General features: G+C 50.7%; 1 protein-coding gene across 10 annotated transcripts in view; it reads right to left on the bottom strand.

Moving 5' to 3' along the window:
- Nucleotides 1-1,853: 1,853 nt before the first annotated feature.
- The window catches only part of CRACR2A (calcium release activated channel regulator 2A), a 165,754-nt gene continuing 149,371 nt past the window's right edge, over nt 1,854-18,236 (bottom strand). For all 10 annotated transcript variants that reach the window (XM_082352878.1, XM_082352884.1, XM_082352879.1 and 7 more), the window contains 3 exons: nt 13,840-13,941; nt 11,539-11,615; nt 1,854-10,061 (listed from right to left, as the gene is read on the bottom strand). In XM_082352878.1, the coding sequence (XP_082209004.1) occupies nt 9,977-10,061; nt 11,539-11,615; nt 13,840-13,941 (264 nt within the window). In that variant the 3' untranslated portion in view covers nt 1,854-9,976. The remainder of the gene's footprint in view (nt 10,062-11,538; nt 11,616-13,839; nt 13,942-18,236) is intronic.

The following is an 18,236-nucleotide window of genomic DNA, read 5'->3' on the forward strand; positions in this document are numbered from 1 at the left end:
GGGCCGAGGCTCCGGAATATCTGGGCACAGACTGTGACCCCTGCTGTGACAGCAGCCTGTGAGGTGTTCACAGGTGGCTTATCGGGAGCTGTGGGGCTCTGGAGAGAGCAAACAGCCTTCCTGGAAAACAGAATGCGGACATTTGGGAAGGCTGGCCGTGACCGCCAGGGAAGTGGGCTGCAGTCTCCTCATCTGGGACAGGAGGGGGCTTGGTGAACCCAGCTCTGGGGTCAGCCTGGCACTGCATTTGCACACAACGGCCAATGCAGATGACCCCCTGGCCAGGCAGGGATTGAGCTGGGAGTGAGGGCGCCCCGCATGCCCGTGGGGTGGTCTCCCTTGTCTCCTATGAGCTGAGGAGGGAACCCAGACCCCAGGGGCGCCCAGACACCGCTCAAGCGGCAGACTTCCATGCCATTGAGAGAAGGGGAGGGGTGGGGAGGGGGGAAATGGGCCTCATGAATGAAAACTGCTCTGGGAGGGCGCAGGAGAGGGGGAGGGAGGAAGGAGGGCGGGGCTGGCACAGAGGAAGGAAAACGCAGCCTCATCTGCTTGTTTGTGTTTCTTGTATTCAAGATGCTGAGTTCTAGCATATTTTTAAATCCATCAGACGTGAAAGGCTGATTTAAATAGATCTGCAGCATGAAGCTGGTAATTTCACTTGCCACGGTGGAGGAGCTGGCAGGACACTGGCGAGGATCCAGCGCCTCTCCCCGCGCCAGGGAAGCTGTAGGAGCACGGCTCTCTGGGGCGCTTTCAGGCAGGTGCTTTCCCCGCTGACTGGGGGAGGGCGACACAGGCTGCGGGGGTGGGGAGAGGGGTAGTGGGAAACTGAACTCGAGATGTGAACTGGCCCAACATTCTCCTGGTCCAGGGGAACTTCCTGGTTTAACCCATCCTGACTCCCTGTCACACACTTATACTACATACTCTCACTTCGATCTCAGCTCAGAAGAATCCTAGACTCTTGGGGTTCGTGGGCTGGAGGTGAGGGCCTGGCAACTCATGGTATCTAGTTTCTCACCTGCATTCCTTAAAGCAGAACCTCAACACCTGCTTGAATGCCTCTCGTGTCGGAGAGCTCAGTACCTCACGTGGCAGCCTGCGCCATTGCTGGAGAGCAGTCACTGGGTAAACTTCCCTGGGATGACGCGAAAGCCCCATCCTCTGCGTTGACTAGTTCTTCTCTTGTCCTCTTGGCATGATGCCAAAGTCAGCCCCTTACCCCTGAAGACGTACTCAGCTCCCTCCCCCAGCCCGGTGCCTAGTCTCCTTCCCATAAACTTACCCCATAAATCTCTGCAAAACCAAAATATTTCTGGGTGCTAAACTAACATATTTCCTGTTGTAGGAATGCATATTTTCCAATGCAACAAAATTCCAGGAACGACAAAAGACTCTGTCATTCAATTTTGTTGTCATTCAACCCACTCTGGCCCCTGCTCTGGGACCAGGCTATGCTTACCGTTGGCCTTCGGTGTATGGAGGTCCCCTCATCCCCAGGAGCTTGTCTCCAGGGAGAGGCGCCAAGCTCCTAAAGAGACAGGTGTGCACAGGTGGGCAGGGGCAGCAAGGCCGGCAGAGTGGGCTGGGGGAGTTGGCTCGGGGCCCTGCAGGGAGGGGAGCCTGGGGTCGTTGTGACGGTGTTTTTATGATGCGTCAATGTATAGTTGTGGGTTTCTAGGTGTTTCCTCCCCTCAGTGCCCTGAAGCTCAAGGGCTGTCAGCAAGCTGGTCTTCCTTTCCTGCTCCCTCATCTCCTGACACAGCCCAAGACAAACATCGGGTGTTTTAGAGCCTCAGTGGTGGCATTGAAGAGGATCCATCCTTCACTCATTCATGGAACATAAACGCTTGTGAAAGAGGTTGTTCAAAAAATGTATTGTGGGAAAATAGACATAGCATACATTTACAGTTTTAACCATTTTAAAATGTACAATTCAGAGGCATTAAGTACATTCACAACAGTGTGTGCAGCCATCACTCACTGCCCTCCAAGGCCAGAACTTGTGCCTCATCACAAAGTGAAAGTGTTTCATAAACCATGCGGGTAAAGATGGTTCGATTAGGAGTCTGGTAGCTAAAGTCTTAAATCCGCCCATCCACCAGTCCGGTGTCTGTTACGTGCCAGGCCCTAGTAAATACAAAAGTGAATGAGACCTGAACCCTGCCAGGGGGAGCCTGGAGTCTGGATGCCGGGCCCCCGTCCACCTTCAACGCAGAGGAGGAAGACACAGAGCGTTCTTAGACCAAGTGTCTAGCTTGGAGGAATGCAGGATTTCCTTGTTTTATTAGCCTAGCGAAATGGGAAATGCTCTTGCCTGAGACCCCAGCTTTTCCAAGTACCAAGACTTGAGGGATTTTCTCTCTTGCCTATTGTGTTTTGGCTCTGGTCTCTTCACGGGAGACAGATGTGGTAACTAGTTTGCCTAGAGCTTTTCAGTTGACTAAGCCCTGTCCCCAGGGTTCTCATTTGACCTACACATGCCTGGTGAGGGTAGTCGGGCAGAGAGAACTCTTTTACAGCCTGGGAAGCTGGGGCTCAGAGCATCAAGCAGGTCCAGGTTCTGCCCAATGCCGCAAACTTGTGTGTAGGTTCTCACTCTGCACAGGTCTTTAGGGGCTAGAGAAAGCCTTTGGGAGAGGCACCGCCTGGGTGAAGGTGGCTGGTTCCACACCAGGAAAGAAGAGGGCCGGGCAGGGAAGTATCTTTTAATGCTCAGAGGCATGGAGCCCAAGTCAGATTGAGCTGTTGAGCTGCCAGCGGGAGCCGGGGCGGCCGCAAGGTGATGAGACAGAGACTTTGATGGGCCTCACACTGTCTGAAAGGCAATCAAACCGCAGCAGCTGGAACGGTCCTCAGCACTTTGTGTTAAAGCTGGAAGCAGCTCCACATTGGAGCCAGCAGGCAAACCCCATGGGTCTACTAGGCCACAGGGGTCCAGGTGTCCAGCCAAATGACCCACCAAGTGGTGGGCCTTGCTCTCGAGACACGATGCTCTGCTCTTAACTGGACCTTTAGGCAAACACTGCTGGCCAGACACTGTGCCCAAAATGAGGTGACAGAGGTGAATGTTCGTGCCCTCAGGGGATCGGTCCGTGGACACTGTGTATAAATAAGCTCCACACCCAAACTTTACAGGACGGCCCGGCAACCCATGGACTGGATGTTGGATCACCCCAACCCTCTGCCCGTGACCTAGTTCTACACCTGCTCATTGAACCCCACTTCCATAGTCACATGACCCAAACTCATTCTTATGCCCCTTGAGCACCACATGTTTTAATTCTTCTTTTTGAGTCAAAAAAGATTCCATCCTCTCTCTCCATGTTCTTTGGGCATTTTTGCTTAGTAGCGCAGTGTTTTTATGTGTAGTATTTATTTTTATAGGTCAGATGGGTGCAGTCATAATCATTATGATAGCACAGGCCTCACTGGACCTGGGAGTCCTTATTTTTGGGGAGTGGAATCTCCCGGTGCTGTGACAAGGGCCTGCAATTACCACTTCTGGATCAGAGCCCAAGCCCTGATAAAGCCCCAGCCCTTGGAGGGGATCAGTCCCTGGACCTGACCCAGTCCTGCCCAAGGATGATAAATGGCCCAGCCTCACGAGCGCTCCTCAGTTTCCACATTGATCTCAGGTCCTCTGCCAAGCACCATTCGGCTTCCCAACCCCCATCACTTCTAGCAGGGTCCTTCCTAAACAGGGCACTTCGATTATGTGCCCTATTTGTGTGAAGGGTAGAGTTATGATGTTCTTTGTTACTGCTGCTGCTGATAATTAGCGTGTCTATTAATAGAAACGTTAATAGTTAGGAAGTGGGGAGGTTTAGAAAGCTCCTGTATCCTGCCAACCATCTCCATCCTCACCCCACCAACACACACCCCAGGATAAGGAGGGAGGGAATAACTAATGACTATGGATTTTGACTGAATTGGTTGGAAATTGTAGAACCACTTTCTGTTCCCCAGAATGATTGGAAGAGAAATAGCAGGAAACCTAGGGCCAGTCAGCCACAGGACAGCTAAGTCTTGGTTTTTGTATGCTTATATGCTGTGATTTCATTATTTTGAAGTAATTAAACTGCTTTTTAAATAAGCTTCTGATTTGCAGTCTTCCCACACCTATCCCTTGTGAGTGAAGCTTTGTGGAATGTCTGGATTCCTGGCAGGAAGGAGAACACTGCCTGAGGATTGCTGGCCTCCCTTCACTTCCCCAGGGAACTGGACACCTCCTTGAGAAGCTCATCTCCAGCAGGGCAGCCAAAAGCTCAAGGTGGAGGGGAGGGTTTCTCAGACCTAAACAACTTCTGATTTTAAGGTGCCTCCTCCAATCTAGAAGAGAAGAAAGACTTTGGGGAGGAGGTTTGGGATGGGGCTAAGGAATGAGACCGGAGTCCTGGCTACATTGTGTGAAGTGGGAGAAGGAAAGCAGGATGGCAAACAGAGCTTGATTTGTGCACAGGGCAGATGGCTGCCAGTGTGAGGTCTTTGAAACTTTAAATCCAGCTATTTAAAATATGTTCAAAGACCTAAAGGAAACCATGTCTAAATAACTAAAGGAAAGTGTGAGAGCAATGTCTCACCGTAGAGAATGTCAATAAAGAGACAGAAATTATCAAAAAGAATCAAACAGAAATTGTGGAGTTGATAAGTACAATAATAAAATTCACTAGAAGTACAATGAAAAATTCACTAGAGGATCCCAACAGCATATCTGAGCAGGCAGAAGAAAGAATTAGTGAGCTTGAAGATAAGGCAATTGAGATTATCCAGTCTGAGGAACACAAATAAAAAATAAAGAAAGAAAGAAAAATGAACAGAGCCTCAGAAACCTGTGGGACACCATCAAGCATGCCAACATATGCACAAGCAGGTTCTATAAGGAAGGGAAAGGGAGAGAGGAACAAAAATAATATTTAAAGAAATAATAACCAAAAACCCCCCAAATTTGATGAAAGCCATTAATTTATACACCCAAGAAGCTCAGTGAACTGCAAGTAGGATAAACTCAAAGGGATCTATTGTTAAACACATCAAAATCAAACCACTGAAAGACCAAGACAAAGAACTTTGAAAGCAGCAAGAAAGAAGCAACTCATCACATACAAAGGATCCTCAATAAGATGAACAGCTGATTTCTCATTAGAAACCATGGAGGCCAGAAACAGTGGGATGGTAAAGTCAAAGTACTGACCAAGGGAAGAAACCCTGTCAATCAAAAGTTCTATATCTGGCAAAACTATCTTTCAAAACTAAAGGATAAATTAAGACATTTCCAGATAAACAAAATTGAGACAGTTTGTCTCTAGCAGACCTGCCCTACAAGAAATACTACTGAAATAAAAGGACACTAAATAGCAACTTCAATCAACATGAAAAAAATAAAGAGCACTGGTAAAAGTAATTACATAAATAAATTAAGATGATATAAATGTATTTTTTGTTTGTAACTCCTTTCTACTGACTTAAAAGACAACTGCATAAAGCAATAAATACAAATCTATGTTGATGGGCATAAAATGTATAAAGATGTAATTTATAATAATAACGGGGGGGGGAATGGAAACTATACAGGAACAAATTTTTTATACTATTGGAATTAAGTCATTATTAATCCAAACTTTTGTAAATTGAGATATTAATGGTGACCCCCAGGGCAAGCACCAAGAAAACAAATAAATTATACATAGTAAATAAAATTACAAGAGAATTACAGTTCTACAATAGAAAATTACTAAGACAAACAACAAAAGGCAGTAGTGGAGGAATAGAGGAACAAAAAGGACATCTGAAATATAGAACAGAAATAGCAAAATGGCTGACACAAATCATACTTTACCTATCACATTAAATATAAACAGATTAAACTTTCCAATTAAAAAGCAGAGACTGGAAGAAAAGATTTAAAAACATGATCCAACTACATGCTGTCTACAAGAGAACCACTTTAGATTCAAAGGCACAAATAGGTTGAAGGTAAAAGGATAGAGAAGATACATCAGGTGGAAGATGTATCAACCAAAAGAGCTGGAGTGGCTGTACTAACATCAGACAAAATAGATTTTAAGACAAAAATTGTGACTAAAGACAAAGAAGCACACTTTATGATGATAAAGGGTCAATTCATCAAGAAGAGATAACAATTATAAACATACAAGTGAGTGAAGTAAGTCAGACAGAGAAAGAGAAATATCATATAATATTGCTTATATGTGGAATCTGAAAAAAAGAGTACAAATGAACTTACTTACAAAACAGAAATAGAGGTCACAGATGTAGAACACAAACTTATGGTTACCAAGGGAGGGATAAATCAGGAGACTGGGATTGACATATACACACTACTATATATAAAATAGATAACTATTAAGGACCTTATTGTATAGCACGGGGAACTCACCCAATACTCTGTAAAGACCTATATGGGAAAATAACCTAAAAAAGAGTGGATATATGTATATGTATAACTGATTCACTTTGCTGTATAACAGAAACTAACACAACATTTTAAATCAACTATACTCCAATAAAAATTTTAAAAAAATATATAGTAACTTAGAAATAGAGCCCCAAAGTACATGAAGCAAACTGAGATCTTTAAGAGGAGTACAGGAGAAGCAGCTCTGTCCTAAATATTTGACCCCCATGACTCATTATGGTGCTTAATAGTCTAGCACTAAGGATTTATTCCTTTGAGTTAAAGTTTTGTCTCCTTTAGAGTTCTTTGTTAAAGTATAAATATGGCCCTGAACACCACTGGCATTAACACCTTAGCTGAAATTGGCTTAAGACCCTTTGGAGCAGTGACCACTCATGACAGAGTCAAAGGGTTGAGCCATTTATGATGGAGGATGCAGGTGCCGCCTGTGGGCCGGGGGGAGAGAAGGGGGGAGAGGAGTCCAAGACTGGGCGGAGGTATGAACACTGGGGAAAGAGTACAGGGCGGGGAGAGGTGGGAGAAAGTCAGGGTATCACAGAGGAACAGAAAAGACCCCAGAGGGGCTGTGAGGGGAAATAAGTGTGGGACAAGGAGCAAAGCGACAGGGCTGTTGGTTTGGTGATGGAGCTTGTGGTGGCCACTCAGGGTGAAGGCAGCAGCAGACCCAAGAGGAGCCCAAGGAATCGGAATTGGGGAGCGGGCATGCCCGACGAGCACAGGGCATCCCTGGGTAAGCACCGGGAACGGGCTGAGGCCGGGAGAACCACGGCGGGGAGGGAGAGTGGTGGGGCGTGGACGCGACTGGAAAACCAGGAAACCCGCAGGACAAAGACGGGCAGGGCCAAGAGGCAACGCCGGACACAAGCTCAGAAGCCGGGGGAACGGGCTGGACAAGCAGGCACACAAACGAGGTGGTGTCCGTGCGGTTCCCAGTTACGGGAGGACGCTTAGTGTTAGCTGCTGCTAAATCTGAAACTGAGGCAAGGCAAGGGGTCTGGGAGAAACTCGACCTTGACAATGACCACAGCCCCTACTTGTCAGCACCTGTGTGTTCTGGGCACTTCACATGCACTGCCTCCCGTGATACCTAAACTCCCTGTGAGGTAGACATGGGAACCTCCCGTCTACAGACAGAAAGGAAACCTGCTTAAGTGACTTGCTCAGGGTCATTCCCGCAGCAAGGGGGTGGAGCTAGGAGGCTTTTCTGACACACTGTGCTAGGCTCTGGGCCGGGCTGGCGGCCACTGGGGTTGCTTCAAAGGAATAGGCAGGGAAGGGGCAGCTGAGACCCAGGGACACAGAACTTCTGAGAGTCTCTCTGAGGTCCCCCTCTGCCATTTTTTTTTCAGGTGGGGTTGGAGAAGGAAGCAGCAGAGGCCTAACGACCCTTCCTGCCCCTCTTTCTGCCTGGATCTTTGAGGGTCCGTGGGGAGTTACCCAACATGCTGCAAGGCCAGGCACTAGGGTCAGCTCACCCTGCTCGAAACCCAAGCCAGGGACTAGTGTCTGGGGATAAGGGCACCTGTGGGCTTGGGGAGCCCCAGGTACAGCCTGCTGGCCCCATGAGTCCCGTTGACATCTCTGTTTTTTGTCAGAAGTGGGAGAGCTTGTTCATTTTCTCCATGCTGTCCCCTCTCTTCTACTGCCCTCCACATGCACACACACAGACATTGGAGGGCCACTTCTGGGTGACCCATCCCACTAGTGAGACCATCAGCAGTGCCCCCTCTTAGGGAAAGGAGCTTCCTGTGGGTCCCTTCACGCCTGGACTGGGGGCCAGCAAAAGTTAGACAGTGAACACAAGCCCTCTTAGCAGGAAGAACCTGAAGCATCAAACAGCCCACCCCTTATTTTACGGATGTGACGGGGGCCCGGGAGGGAGCAGGCGTGCCCAAGATCCTGGGCCCCTCCTGGTGCTCAGTGCTGGCTTTTGTCCCCCACCTCTGTGGGCTCCCAGGGGCCTACAAAGGCTGGACGAGAGAGAAAGTCTGCACACGGCGGCTGGCGCTGGCTTGTGGCCCATGGGCTCTGACCCTGAGGCTGGTTTGGCAAAGAGGCCACAGGAATACCCTTGGGAGCTCTGGCCGGTGGCTTTCCCTCCCGCCCCACGGTCGGGCTGGCTGTGTGCAGGTATCTTGAATCATCTTCTTGGAGGCCTGTGGATACTTCCTGCTCCCTTCCTTCCTGCATGCCCCACCGCACATGGACACCACCCAATTTCCTACAGGGGGTCTGGGTCTAGCCCTAGAATGGTCATCGGCAGTGATATTTATGATCATTGCATCCAAACTCCCAGCCAGCGCAAGAGTGCCCTCGCCAACCCCCTGGACACCAGCCAGTGACGCTGGAGCGCTGCCAGGGGTTGGGACCTCACCACCTAGTGGATGGGCCCACACACGGGCCCAGATCAGTCCCCTCCATCCAAGTGCCCTGTGCCGGGGCCCTCACAGGGGTGCCAAGGCCGACAGCTACCCTCTGTTCACGCTCAAACCCCAGCAAAATGTCAACATCACAGCCACACTTTAAAAAAAAAAAAATAGAGCCTTCTAGAAAAAAGTAACATAAAGTGAAATCAGTAACTGTGGACCTGGTGTTGGGCCTCCCTGCCTGTCTGTCAATCTACCCTGTTAATCATCATGTACAAATTTTGAAGAGCTATTTTGAGAAACATTTAGAAAATGGCTTTTACATAGCTATGTATACTTATTTATACCCTCAGACATGGCCTCTCTGTTTAGCAACAGATGGTTTTGTTGCCCTGGTTTTCATCTCCTAGGCAAAGTTAAGCAGTTAGTAAGCCCACTCCCTGACCCCAGGCGTACATTTATCGCCCACACTCCACCTTGGCGTCAGGGGTCTGGGTGGCCGGCGGGGAGCAAAGGCTGTGGTTTTTGCAAGGCATGGCCCCAGAGACCCCAGGGGGACAAATACTGGAGGCACGGTGGCTGCTGAGAGGGGAGGGGCCCAGAAGCTTGGGAAGGAGCAGGGCCACTGGGGGGAGAGGCTGGGACACGATGCAGGTGCCCCAGTGTGTTTTCTCAACACCCGCGGGCGTCTCAACGTCCACGAAGCATGTGCCAAGGGTATCCCACTGCCATCCGGAGAACAGGCTCCAAGGCCAGACCAGCTGCCCCAGTGCTGTGTCTTCGGCCTACAGGAAGCAGCAAGTCTGCCTTGTTCAGTTGCCATGGCAACCTCAGTGCCGAGGCTCCTAAGGGCAGGGGGCGAGAAGGGAGGTGGGAAAGGCACGTGGTGGCTTTTCTGGAAAAGCTCATCTGTTGTTTCCCCAGGAAACCAAGCTGGGGGGAGAAAAAAGAAAGGAATAGGCAACTGGGTCTAGACAGAGAAGGGGGAGAAAGACCCCAAGATGCTCCAAGAGCAGCTTTCCTGACGGGCTGTGTTTTCCTTCCTTTGGGGTGGGGGACATCGCTGACAAGGATAAAGGTCTGGGTGGGCCTTGGTGAGGGCATCTGTGCAGGAGGCAGGGTAGGCCCCGTGGCCTCAGGCCTGGGTGGGAGTCCTAGGGGGCCTGTATCAGCCGCAGCAGGCTTTCTTCTTGGCGGGGCGGTCAATCTGAATGGTGTTGTCCCTCACTGTGTCTTCTTGTTCCTTGAGGATCCTGGGAGAGGGGAAGGTAGAGTGTCAGCAGCAGAGGAGCTGCTAGGCACCTCAGGTTACAGGCCATCTGGGTCACGAGGAGGGACCCAGCCTCCCCAGAGCATCAGAGAGAGTCCTCCAAGTCTCCCCCGGCGAGCACAGGTGCACGACTATAATTTGTAAAGCCAGAGTGTAGTCAATATGGGTCCTTCATAACACCTCCTCCAGGAAGTCTCTCCTGATGCTCTGATAGCACTTGGATCCTTTCTCCGTTCTAGCCCCATCACTGGGTGTAATGCACTGCTTCTGTGCTGGCTCCCTCAGCAGAGGGTGAGGGGCTGACGGCAGAGACTGTATCTTTTGTCTCTGCAGCCTATCACAGTACCCAGCACACAGCAGAGGCTCAAAAATTATATTTATTGGTTATTAACTTTATGGTGGGGCTTCCCGCATGAGCACAGCTCCAGATTAACTATAAGAGGTGAAGGATTAAAAATAGCATTAAGTATCTTATCCCTGCTTTATACTTTCCAAGAGCTTTCACCTGAAGCATGTCTTCTGATTTTCACAACAACCCTCGAGTGGGCAGGGAAAGTACGATGGATGTTCCTTTGCTGGGGGCAAAGCTCAGAAAGGCAGGGTGACTTGCCCCGGGAATCAGTGGCAGAGAAAACCCTAGAATTTTCCCCATAACTCCCTAGGTCTTCCATAACTCCACCACCTCTCCAGTGCATTGAAGAAGTTGTCCTGGGCTCTTAGTTACTCAAATAAAAATATTTTTTAGATGCCCCAAGATGAAGGCTGAGCGCAAAATGAGCACTAGTCAGTATTTGCCGGCTGGATGGATAGATGGATGGAGGGATGGATGGAGGGAGGGATGAATGGACAGACGGAAGGAGGGGTGGACTGATGCCTAGATGGATGAATGAGTGAATTGCCCAAGGAATGAAATGGGGCTTGTGTGGTTCTGTTTCCTTACTCTCAGTGTAGGCAGAGGCTTACGGGACCGGTCTCTTGAGTGCTGTCCTCTTGGGTGCCTCTGCGTCCCCCATCGCAGCCCCTCTCCTTGGGTCCCCCTCCCCCTCCCCCAGGAGCCCACAGTATAACCCAGCTGGCTGCCAACTAATCCCTGCTAAAATATTAGCCAGCATTGAGGGGCCTCTGACCTGACCTTTCCCAGGAGCATTTGCATTTAAAAAGAGGATCCCTGGGAAAAAGGCAGCCTTTAAGGCTCAGAAGAAGACTGCACCATTGTAAAGCAATTATACTCCAATAAAGATGTTAAAAAAAAAAAAAAAAGGTAATGGATTTTGACAAAAAAAAAGAAGACTGCAGTTGGGGGGCGGTCGGGGTGACAGGCAAGGAGGCTTTCTTTTTGTCACTGTGTTTCGGAGGGCTGTCCCTCACCCCTGGGGTCCCACACAAAGGCCTAGGCCTCCAGCCGCTCTATCCAGACGGCTCAGATGGACAGAGGGACCGGCTCAGTGGTGTCTCTTTACCTGGCCAGATGGAGCACGGACTCTTGGGTGTTGTGACCGGAATAGGCACTGCATTCGTAGAAGATCAGGTTGTGCTTCTGGAATCAGAGAACAGAGGGCACGAAGGAGAATATGGGGGGTGGGGCTGGAGGGAGCCATGGGGGGCGTGGGAGAATGCCCCTCTGCACTTACCACACCCTCACTTCCTTGTGTCGTCCCCTCCCCACTCTGTACCAGGTTGATTTCTGTCCCTCGTGCTCCCTGACTGATGCAGGTTCTGGAACTATCTCTCAGGGGAGCCGTAACAACTATAAAACAACAGGACCTACACTGCTGCCTTCATGTTTTACACTTTCTGGAATTGCTGTCCGGGATGTATCGGCTCCTTTCTTTTCACACCAGCCTGTGATGCAGGCCGAGACACAGAGGCCAGGGTGGGCAACATCCGTCCCACTTTACAGGCAGGGAAACTGAGGCTCAGGAAGGTACAAACGGCGGGTTGGCCTGTTCAGGTCACAGCGGGGCTCCCAGCAGCCTGCTTTCCCCAGGACACGGGCACAGTTAATTCACACACCAGTTAATTAATACTCCGGCTGCCCATGCCGTCCGCACTGGCGCCACAGGACAATTGTCCATCACTTTGCTAGGCCGAAGCTGGACGGTGAGAGTGCAGGTATGGGTGTCCTGGCCAAGGCCCATCTTATTCCACTTATCACTCCCATTAACAGGTTTCCTGCTTCCTTAATGACAATGATAATGGCATCTGGCATGAGCCCTGGGGGGTCGGGTAGCTGAGTGCAGACACTTCTGTGGTTGCAGGTCAGGAGGCCCCGCGAACGCTGGCCCAGCTCCATCCTCTGCCTTCACCCAGTCTGGTCCCTGCACACCTCGGTTGGGCCCTGACTCCCCTTCCATCTGTGGAAGGATGAAGGCTCTGTGTGGGTGCGGGCAGCACACAGGACCTAGAACTGGGAGACGTGATTTGCCTTCCAGCTTCGAGTCCCGACCCCACCCCTGGGGCCAGGTGATAATTTGAATAAATCACTTAACTTCTCGGAGCCACAGGTTTTTTTTTCACTAGAAAGGAAGAGAGAAAGAGAGAAAGAGAGAAAGTGAGAAAGAAAGAAAGAAAGAAAGAAAGAAAGAAAGAAAGAAAGAAAGAAAGAAAGAAAGAAAGAAAGAAAGAAAAAGAAAGAAAGAAAGAAAGAAAAAGAAAGAAAGAAAAGAAAAGAAAAGAAAATGGGATGATAAACTAAAAACACAGGTCTGCAGTTCCTTAATCGAAAACCTTGGATCCAGATGTATTTTGGAATCCAGAATTTTTGAGTTTTATAAAGCGAATACTTGTCTATAATGTGTATTATATAATAGCCTCTGTGGATCTGGGATAGCACGCTATAATCAAATATATTAATAATTCTTCAGTGAAATATTTGAATATTTGTTCAAAGTGAGGTAAACAAAACCCATAAATAGCCTCACATCGGTTCCGGTCAGGTTTTTTCTGCCAAACGCAATGCAAAAGCCTTTGTGCTCAGAGCTCCTTGGGCTGGGAAATGTGGATGCAGCCCATGGACATGCAGCTGCAGGCCTTTCTTCCTCCTTTTCCCCTTGAGTTTCACCACCTGTGCCTGCCTTCCTAGCCTCTGAGGTCCTGAGTCCCTGTCTGGAGCAAGCACACTGAGAATTATGGAATCCTGGGGCTGGGAAGCCCTGTCTCCCCAGACACACAGTTCCCCGAAAACCACTCTGAGGCAGTAGAGGAAGCCAAGGAGCGAGCATGGCTTGTGTTGCTGCCTGACTTCCATCATGCCGCAACGGTTCCCTGCTTGGGCAAGAGGGCTGATGCTTATTTTACTGGTCAGCTTTGCAGCGCCTGCCCTGAATTTATCTGGAGTTTGCAGCTTGGACGCTCAGTCTTGGTAGGAAGGATGGATGCTCTAACAGAGCTGCCCAAGGAAGAGCACGCTGCCCGACAGGTAGTGAGTGTTTCATCCCTGAAGGCAACCAAGTAGGGAAACACAGATGATGGGATTCCAGGATCAGCTAGGGGACTGAAATAAGTAACTTCCTACTATCTGAGGATTCATAATTCTGAGTTCCAAGGAAGAGAAGCTGGGAAATTCCCCACACCTGAGTCAAGTTCTCTGCGGAAAGTTCCACGTGCAGCAGCTGGACCAGCCCCACGATGCCAGGACACCATCCAGCCCGCTTGCTGCCTTCACAGGGGGCTCCCAGAGAAGGTTCCCACACCGGCTCTTGGGCACATGCCCGACTCCCCTCGGGGTCCCTCCCTGTCCCAGGGGGATGCTCGCCCCTCACCTTGGCCAGCTGCTCTCCCAGGCTCCGCGGCACTTCCCGCTCTTTCTCGTTGTCAGCTTTGTTGCCCAGCAGGAGAACGGGACCGCGGTCTCCCACAGCTTCCTGCGGAACAGATACCCCCCAACTGAGAGAGGCGCCCTTCAGGAGAACCGGGAAGGGCAGGTGGAGACCCTGGTTGCAAAGACACAAACTAGCTTGCGAACCCCCTGCTGCCACAAAGGCCGGCGATGACAGAGTCACCCCAAAGCACAGAGGGGACCACCATCTCCCAGAGCCCCAGTTTGCCGGGCTTCTGCAAGGTGCTCAAGGCTGCCTCTGGGTGCCTCCCAGCCCTCTCAGCGCAGGGACCCCCCTTTACCCCGCTCCTCGGGTCCTGGCTGGAACATGCAGCCTCCCCGTGAGCTGGCACTGGGAGCAGGATGAGGGCACAGCTGACGCTGATACCACAGGTGTCCGTACAGAGCCCCCAAGGGCGTTCCCAAGTGACCAGACTCGATCGATGTGACCAGAATGAACAAGGAGCTGCTCAACGGGCTTGTGAGGTGGTCCAGGGGCTGCACGGTCAGAAGTGTACCTCCGGCGGCCTTGACCTGGGCACGTAGCTCCCCGAGGGCTGGGTCCAGATCCGATTCACGGTCTTGGGTCCACAGCGCGTGATACATGACTGTCATGTGCCTCCCTGGAGGTCACCCCATGGGGACCCCTGTCCTGTGTGTCCTGGCTCTGAAGGAGCCCTGATCCGGAAGAACGGGGGCCACAGCAGTCGTATTTCATGGGCCAGAAGAACAGGTTTATTCCAGGGCTCAACACTACTTACTCCTCCAGGGGCTGTGTCCTGTGTCATATCAGCCAGGGGCCTGCACCCCAGGGTCCCTGCACCCAGGGTCCCTGCATCCCAGGGTCCCTGAACCCCAGGGCCCCTGCACCCCAGGGTCCCTACACCCCAGAGTCCCTGCACCCTACATCCCAGGGTCCCTGCACCCCAGGGTCTTTGCACCCCAAGGGCCCAGGACGCATAGCTACTGAGTGAGTCAATATGGTAATGTTCACATTTACGCAGGTTGTTATTTTTGCTTTGTGAGATATTTAATTAGGGGCTTTTAATCATAATTTGGTAATAAATAGGTATTCACTGCAGCTCTGTTTCACTAAGTAGAGAAGGCCGTGGGACACCAGAAGCCTGCCGGCGGCTAGCTTCGCCAACAGTTCGGCTGCTTTACCCTAGACCCCGTCAAATAAATGTCCATGGTCCATCTGACAGGTCACCTGTTTCGGGTTTAAATAGCATCACATTCGAAATGAAGCCTCCGTGGTTCCTCAATCTACACATTCATTTTTATTGCAGTTCAGCAGTGAAAAAACCTCTCATGTATTAAATGAGAATGTTAAAGCTCAGAGAATCCAAAAGAACATCCAACAAAGCATTATGAGGACCCACCCTTTAGTATACGGGGCCACCTTTCTCTAATCCTTGGCTCTGAATTCTTATTTCCAATGACCTCCCTGCTATTTAGTGTCTCATTAACCAGAACGCTCTAAAGGCAGTATTTCCACATATTCGTGGTGAGATGGTAATGAACGTTCGTAACGATGACTCAGAGGCCCAAGATCTCACAGTGCCTTCTGACCCTTCAGAAGTAGACTGACTTATGCACATGGTGGTGGATGTGTTGGGTAGACTTCGCCATATTCCAGTTATCTGCGAGTGAGAAACCCACTGACGGCTACGTGCGTGGACCCTGAGGCTCCCTCTTGACCAGACTGCGGGTACCGGGAATACCCCGTCCCCCACCTGTGCTGTGCCGCAGAAACTTGTGCGAAGAGCTTTTCACAGAAAAGGAAGAAAAGAGGAAGAAGCAGGAATATGGGCCAAAAGACTTGCTATTTGGAGCACACGCGCGCGAGAGATATTTGTAGATGGATGTGTGAGGAATGACTAAGGCTGGTGGGGTTTCTTGACATGGAAATGCTCTGAAAATAAGAGCATCAGGCTTGAAATCCCAGGGTGGGATTCTAGCCTGGAATCTGGTATTAGTTGTTACGGGCGATGGCTTGTTCCTCCCTTGCAAAGGGGATGCCGGGTCCTGAATGACCCGATAGGATGAGGTAGGAACAGTCAGCCCAGCATCTGGGCCCTGCACCATGAGCAGCAGGGCTGCCTCTTGGAAAAGGAGAGGCCGCCTTCCTTCCTAAAGTGATTCCTGGCTAAAAAAATAAAAATAAAAGAGCTTAGAAGGAGCAGGAAAAAAAAAGCCCAGGCCCCAGCTGGAGCGGTGGTTTTCTGTTCTTTGCAGCGTTCCCCTCTTATACAAACTCTCTGGACCCCTCGTGTCCCCTCCCAGGGCCCTGGCCTGTGCTGATGTAGGAGAATTAGGCCTATCTCCAAAGACGTGGCAAAAATAAGTGAGAACACACATAAGGCCAGGGCGTGTGCCACCCATTGCAGACAGCCAGGCACTCTCACCCCGGCCCCAGGTCACCCTTCGACACAGGAGGCACTGGGGCTGGGCTGGGGGTTTCACGGTCCTCTCTGACTTGAACCTCGAGACTTGAGCTTTTTGCCTACACTTTGCACCATTCACCTACTTAACGAGGGTGTTGGCCTGCCCACTGCTTGGACAAAGAGGCTCATAATTATCCACCAGATGAAGCCACACTTACTTTTAAAAGTCCAAAGGGCACCTCCTTTGGTGACTAAGTCTAAGGCCACCCAATGTCTGCAGACATTTTTATAGGTGTTGCTAAAGTCCCATGGGCACACCAGGTCAGAGGGACCGGTCGGAGGGCAGCTCCCGGGCTGGCCACAGTCTCTGTGCAGGAGGCCCAGGCTCTGTCCGGCTCTGCCACGTCTCTCTGTGGGACTCACCTGGATCCCTCCTCTCTTCCCTGAGCTGTGAGGTGGGCTCCAGAGCTGGCTTCTGTCCTCCCTCTAGCCTCTCCGCCTTCCACCACTTCAGTTACCTTTCTCTGAACTTGAACTTCTTGGAAGACAGACTTGTTGAAATTCAAAAGATTCCCCGTCTCTGATTTTCACTTACAGGAGCTGTCAACTCAGAGCAAGGGTTGGCTTTCAGCTCAGGACGTGCAGCTGTTGCATTTGGTTGGTTGTAGCGTGTGTGTGTGTGTGTGTGTGTGTGTGTGTGTGTGTGTGTATGTGTGTGTATATGTGTGCGTATGTGTGTGCGTGTATATGTGCATGTGTATGTGTGTGCATGTGCGTGTGTGTGTGTGTGAATACCTATTTGCTGGGAGGCAAGAAAAAGCACTTAGCCAGGCGAGTGCTGCTATTTCTCCAGAGGCAGAACAAAAAAATTTCTCAGCACATTAAAGCATGCATTTATGCTCAGAAGAAAATGACTGCAAAATTATATCTTGGGGGTTTCCATATTTATCCGCCCCCCTGGACGATGAGTCAAAACAAGATTTATTTGCGTAGTTCGTTCTCAACTGCCAGCACTTTGAGCTCAACTTGGAACGTGGGAAAAAAAAAAAAATCAAACTGCTATTTTTTGCCGTGTGCTGTACATTGTCACCGGTGACAAAGATCACAGAGCGAGAGCCAGTCAGCCATCCAGGAAGGGAGAGGAAAGCTGCAGAACTATAAAACAAGAGGCTATGTGAGATTAATCTCCCTGGCTTTTTTCTGGCTCAGAGGCACTGGCCTTGCTGGTTGATGACTTGGGTCCGATGCCACTTCCTTGATGCATAGGCCTAACAGGACAGTGCTCTTGGGATGACAGAAAGAGCCAAACGAGATGTTAACATGCCAGGACTGCAGACATTGCGGACCAAACATCTGGATTCGGGAGAAATACCAGCCCATTGGGCTTGTACCACATCCTATCTTCTCTACCTGATACAGGCCCCAACGTCTTCAGATGTCCAGGGTGCCTCACGGTCTAAACATGGGGCCCTTAGAGCCTGACCAGTTTCTCCTCTAGATGGGACTGGTTAAACCAGTACCACGCGGCAGAGATTTGGTGGTCAGGAGGGTGGGGGATGCTGAGTTGGTAGGAAGGTCTAACTGCTTTGATTTCCTGGAAGTGCACAGGAAAGCTAAATGGCGGGAGAATCAGCACAGAGTGTGTCTGGGCCCCGCTTGGGTCTTTTCTGCAGGAGGCCTGCGGGCCAGGTAAAGGTGCTGAGGTGGGAGAGGAGGGGGTGTGGGGCAGGACACCTCATAAAGCAGAGCAGTCGCCCCTTCTCTTGTGCCCAAGGCATTTGGTTCCCTCTGGGCTGGCAGGGTTCTCTCATCCACACACACTTGCTCCATCCCGGCCCCCCAGAGGGTCAAGTGCCAGCCCCTATAGAATGCGGGGGCCAGGAGGAACCTTCCAGACCCTTTGGTCCACCCCTTCATGGAGTGACTGGCCCACGCTTCACGGCCAGGCGGTGGC

This window comes from Balaenoptera borealis (assembly GCF_965194805.1).
Source record: "Balaenoptera borealis genome assembly, chromosome: 13".
Classification (NCBI taxonomy): Eukaryota; Metazoa; Chordata; class Mammalia; order Artiodactyla; family Balaenopteridae; genus Balaenoptera; species Balaenoptera borealis.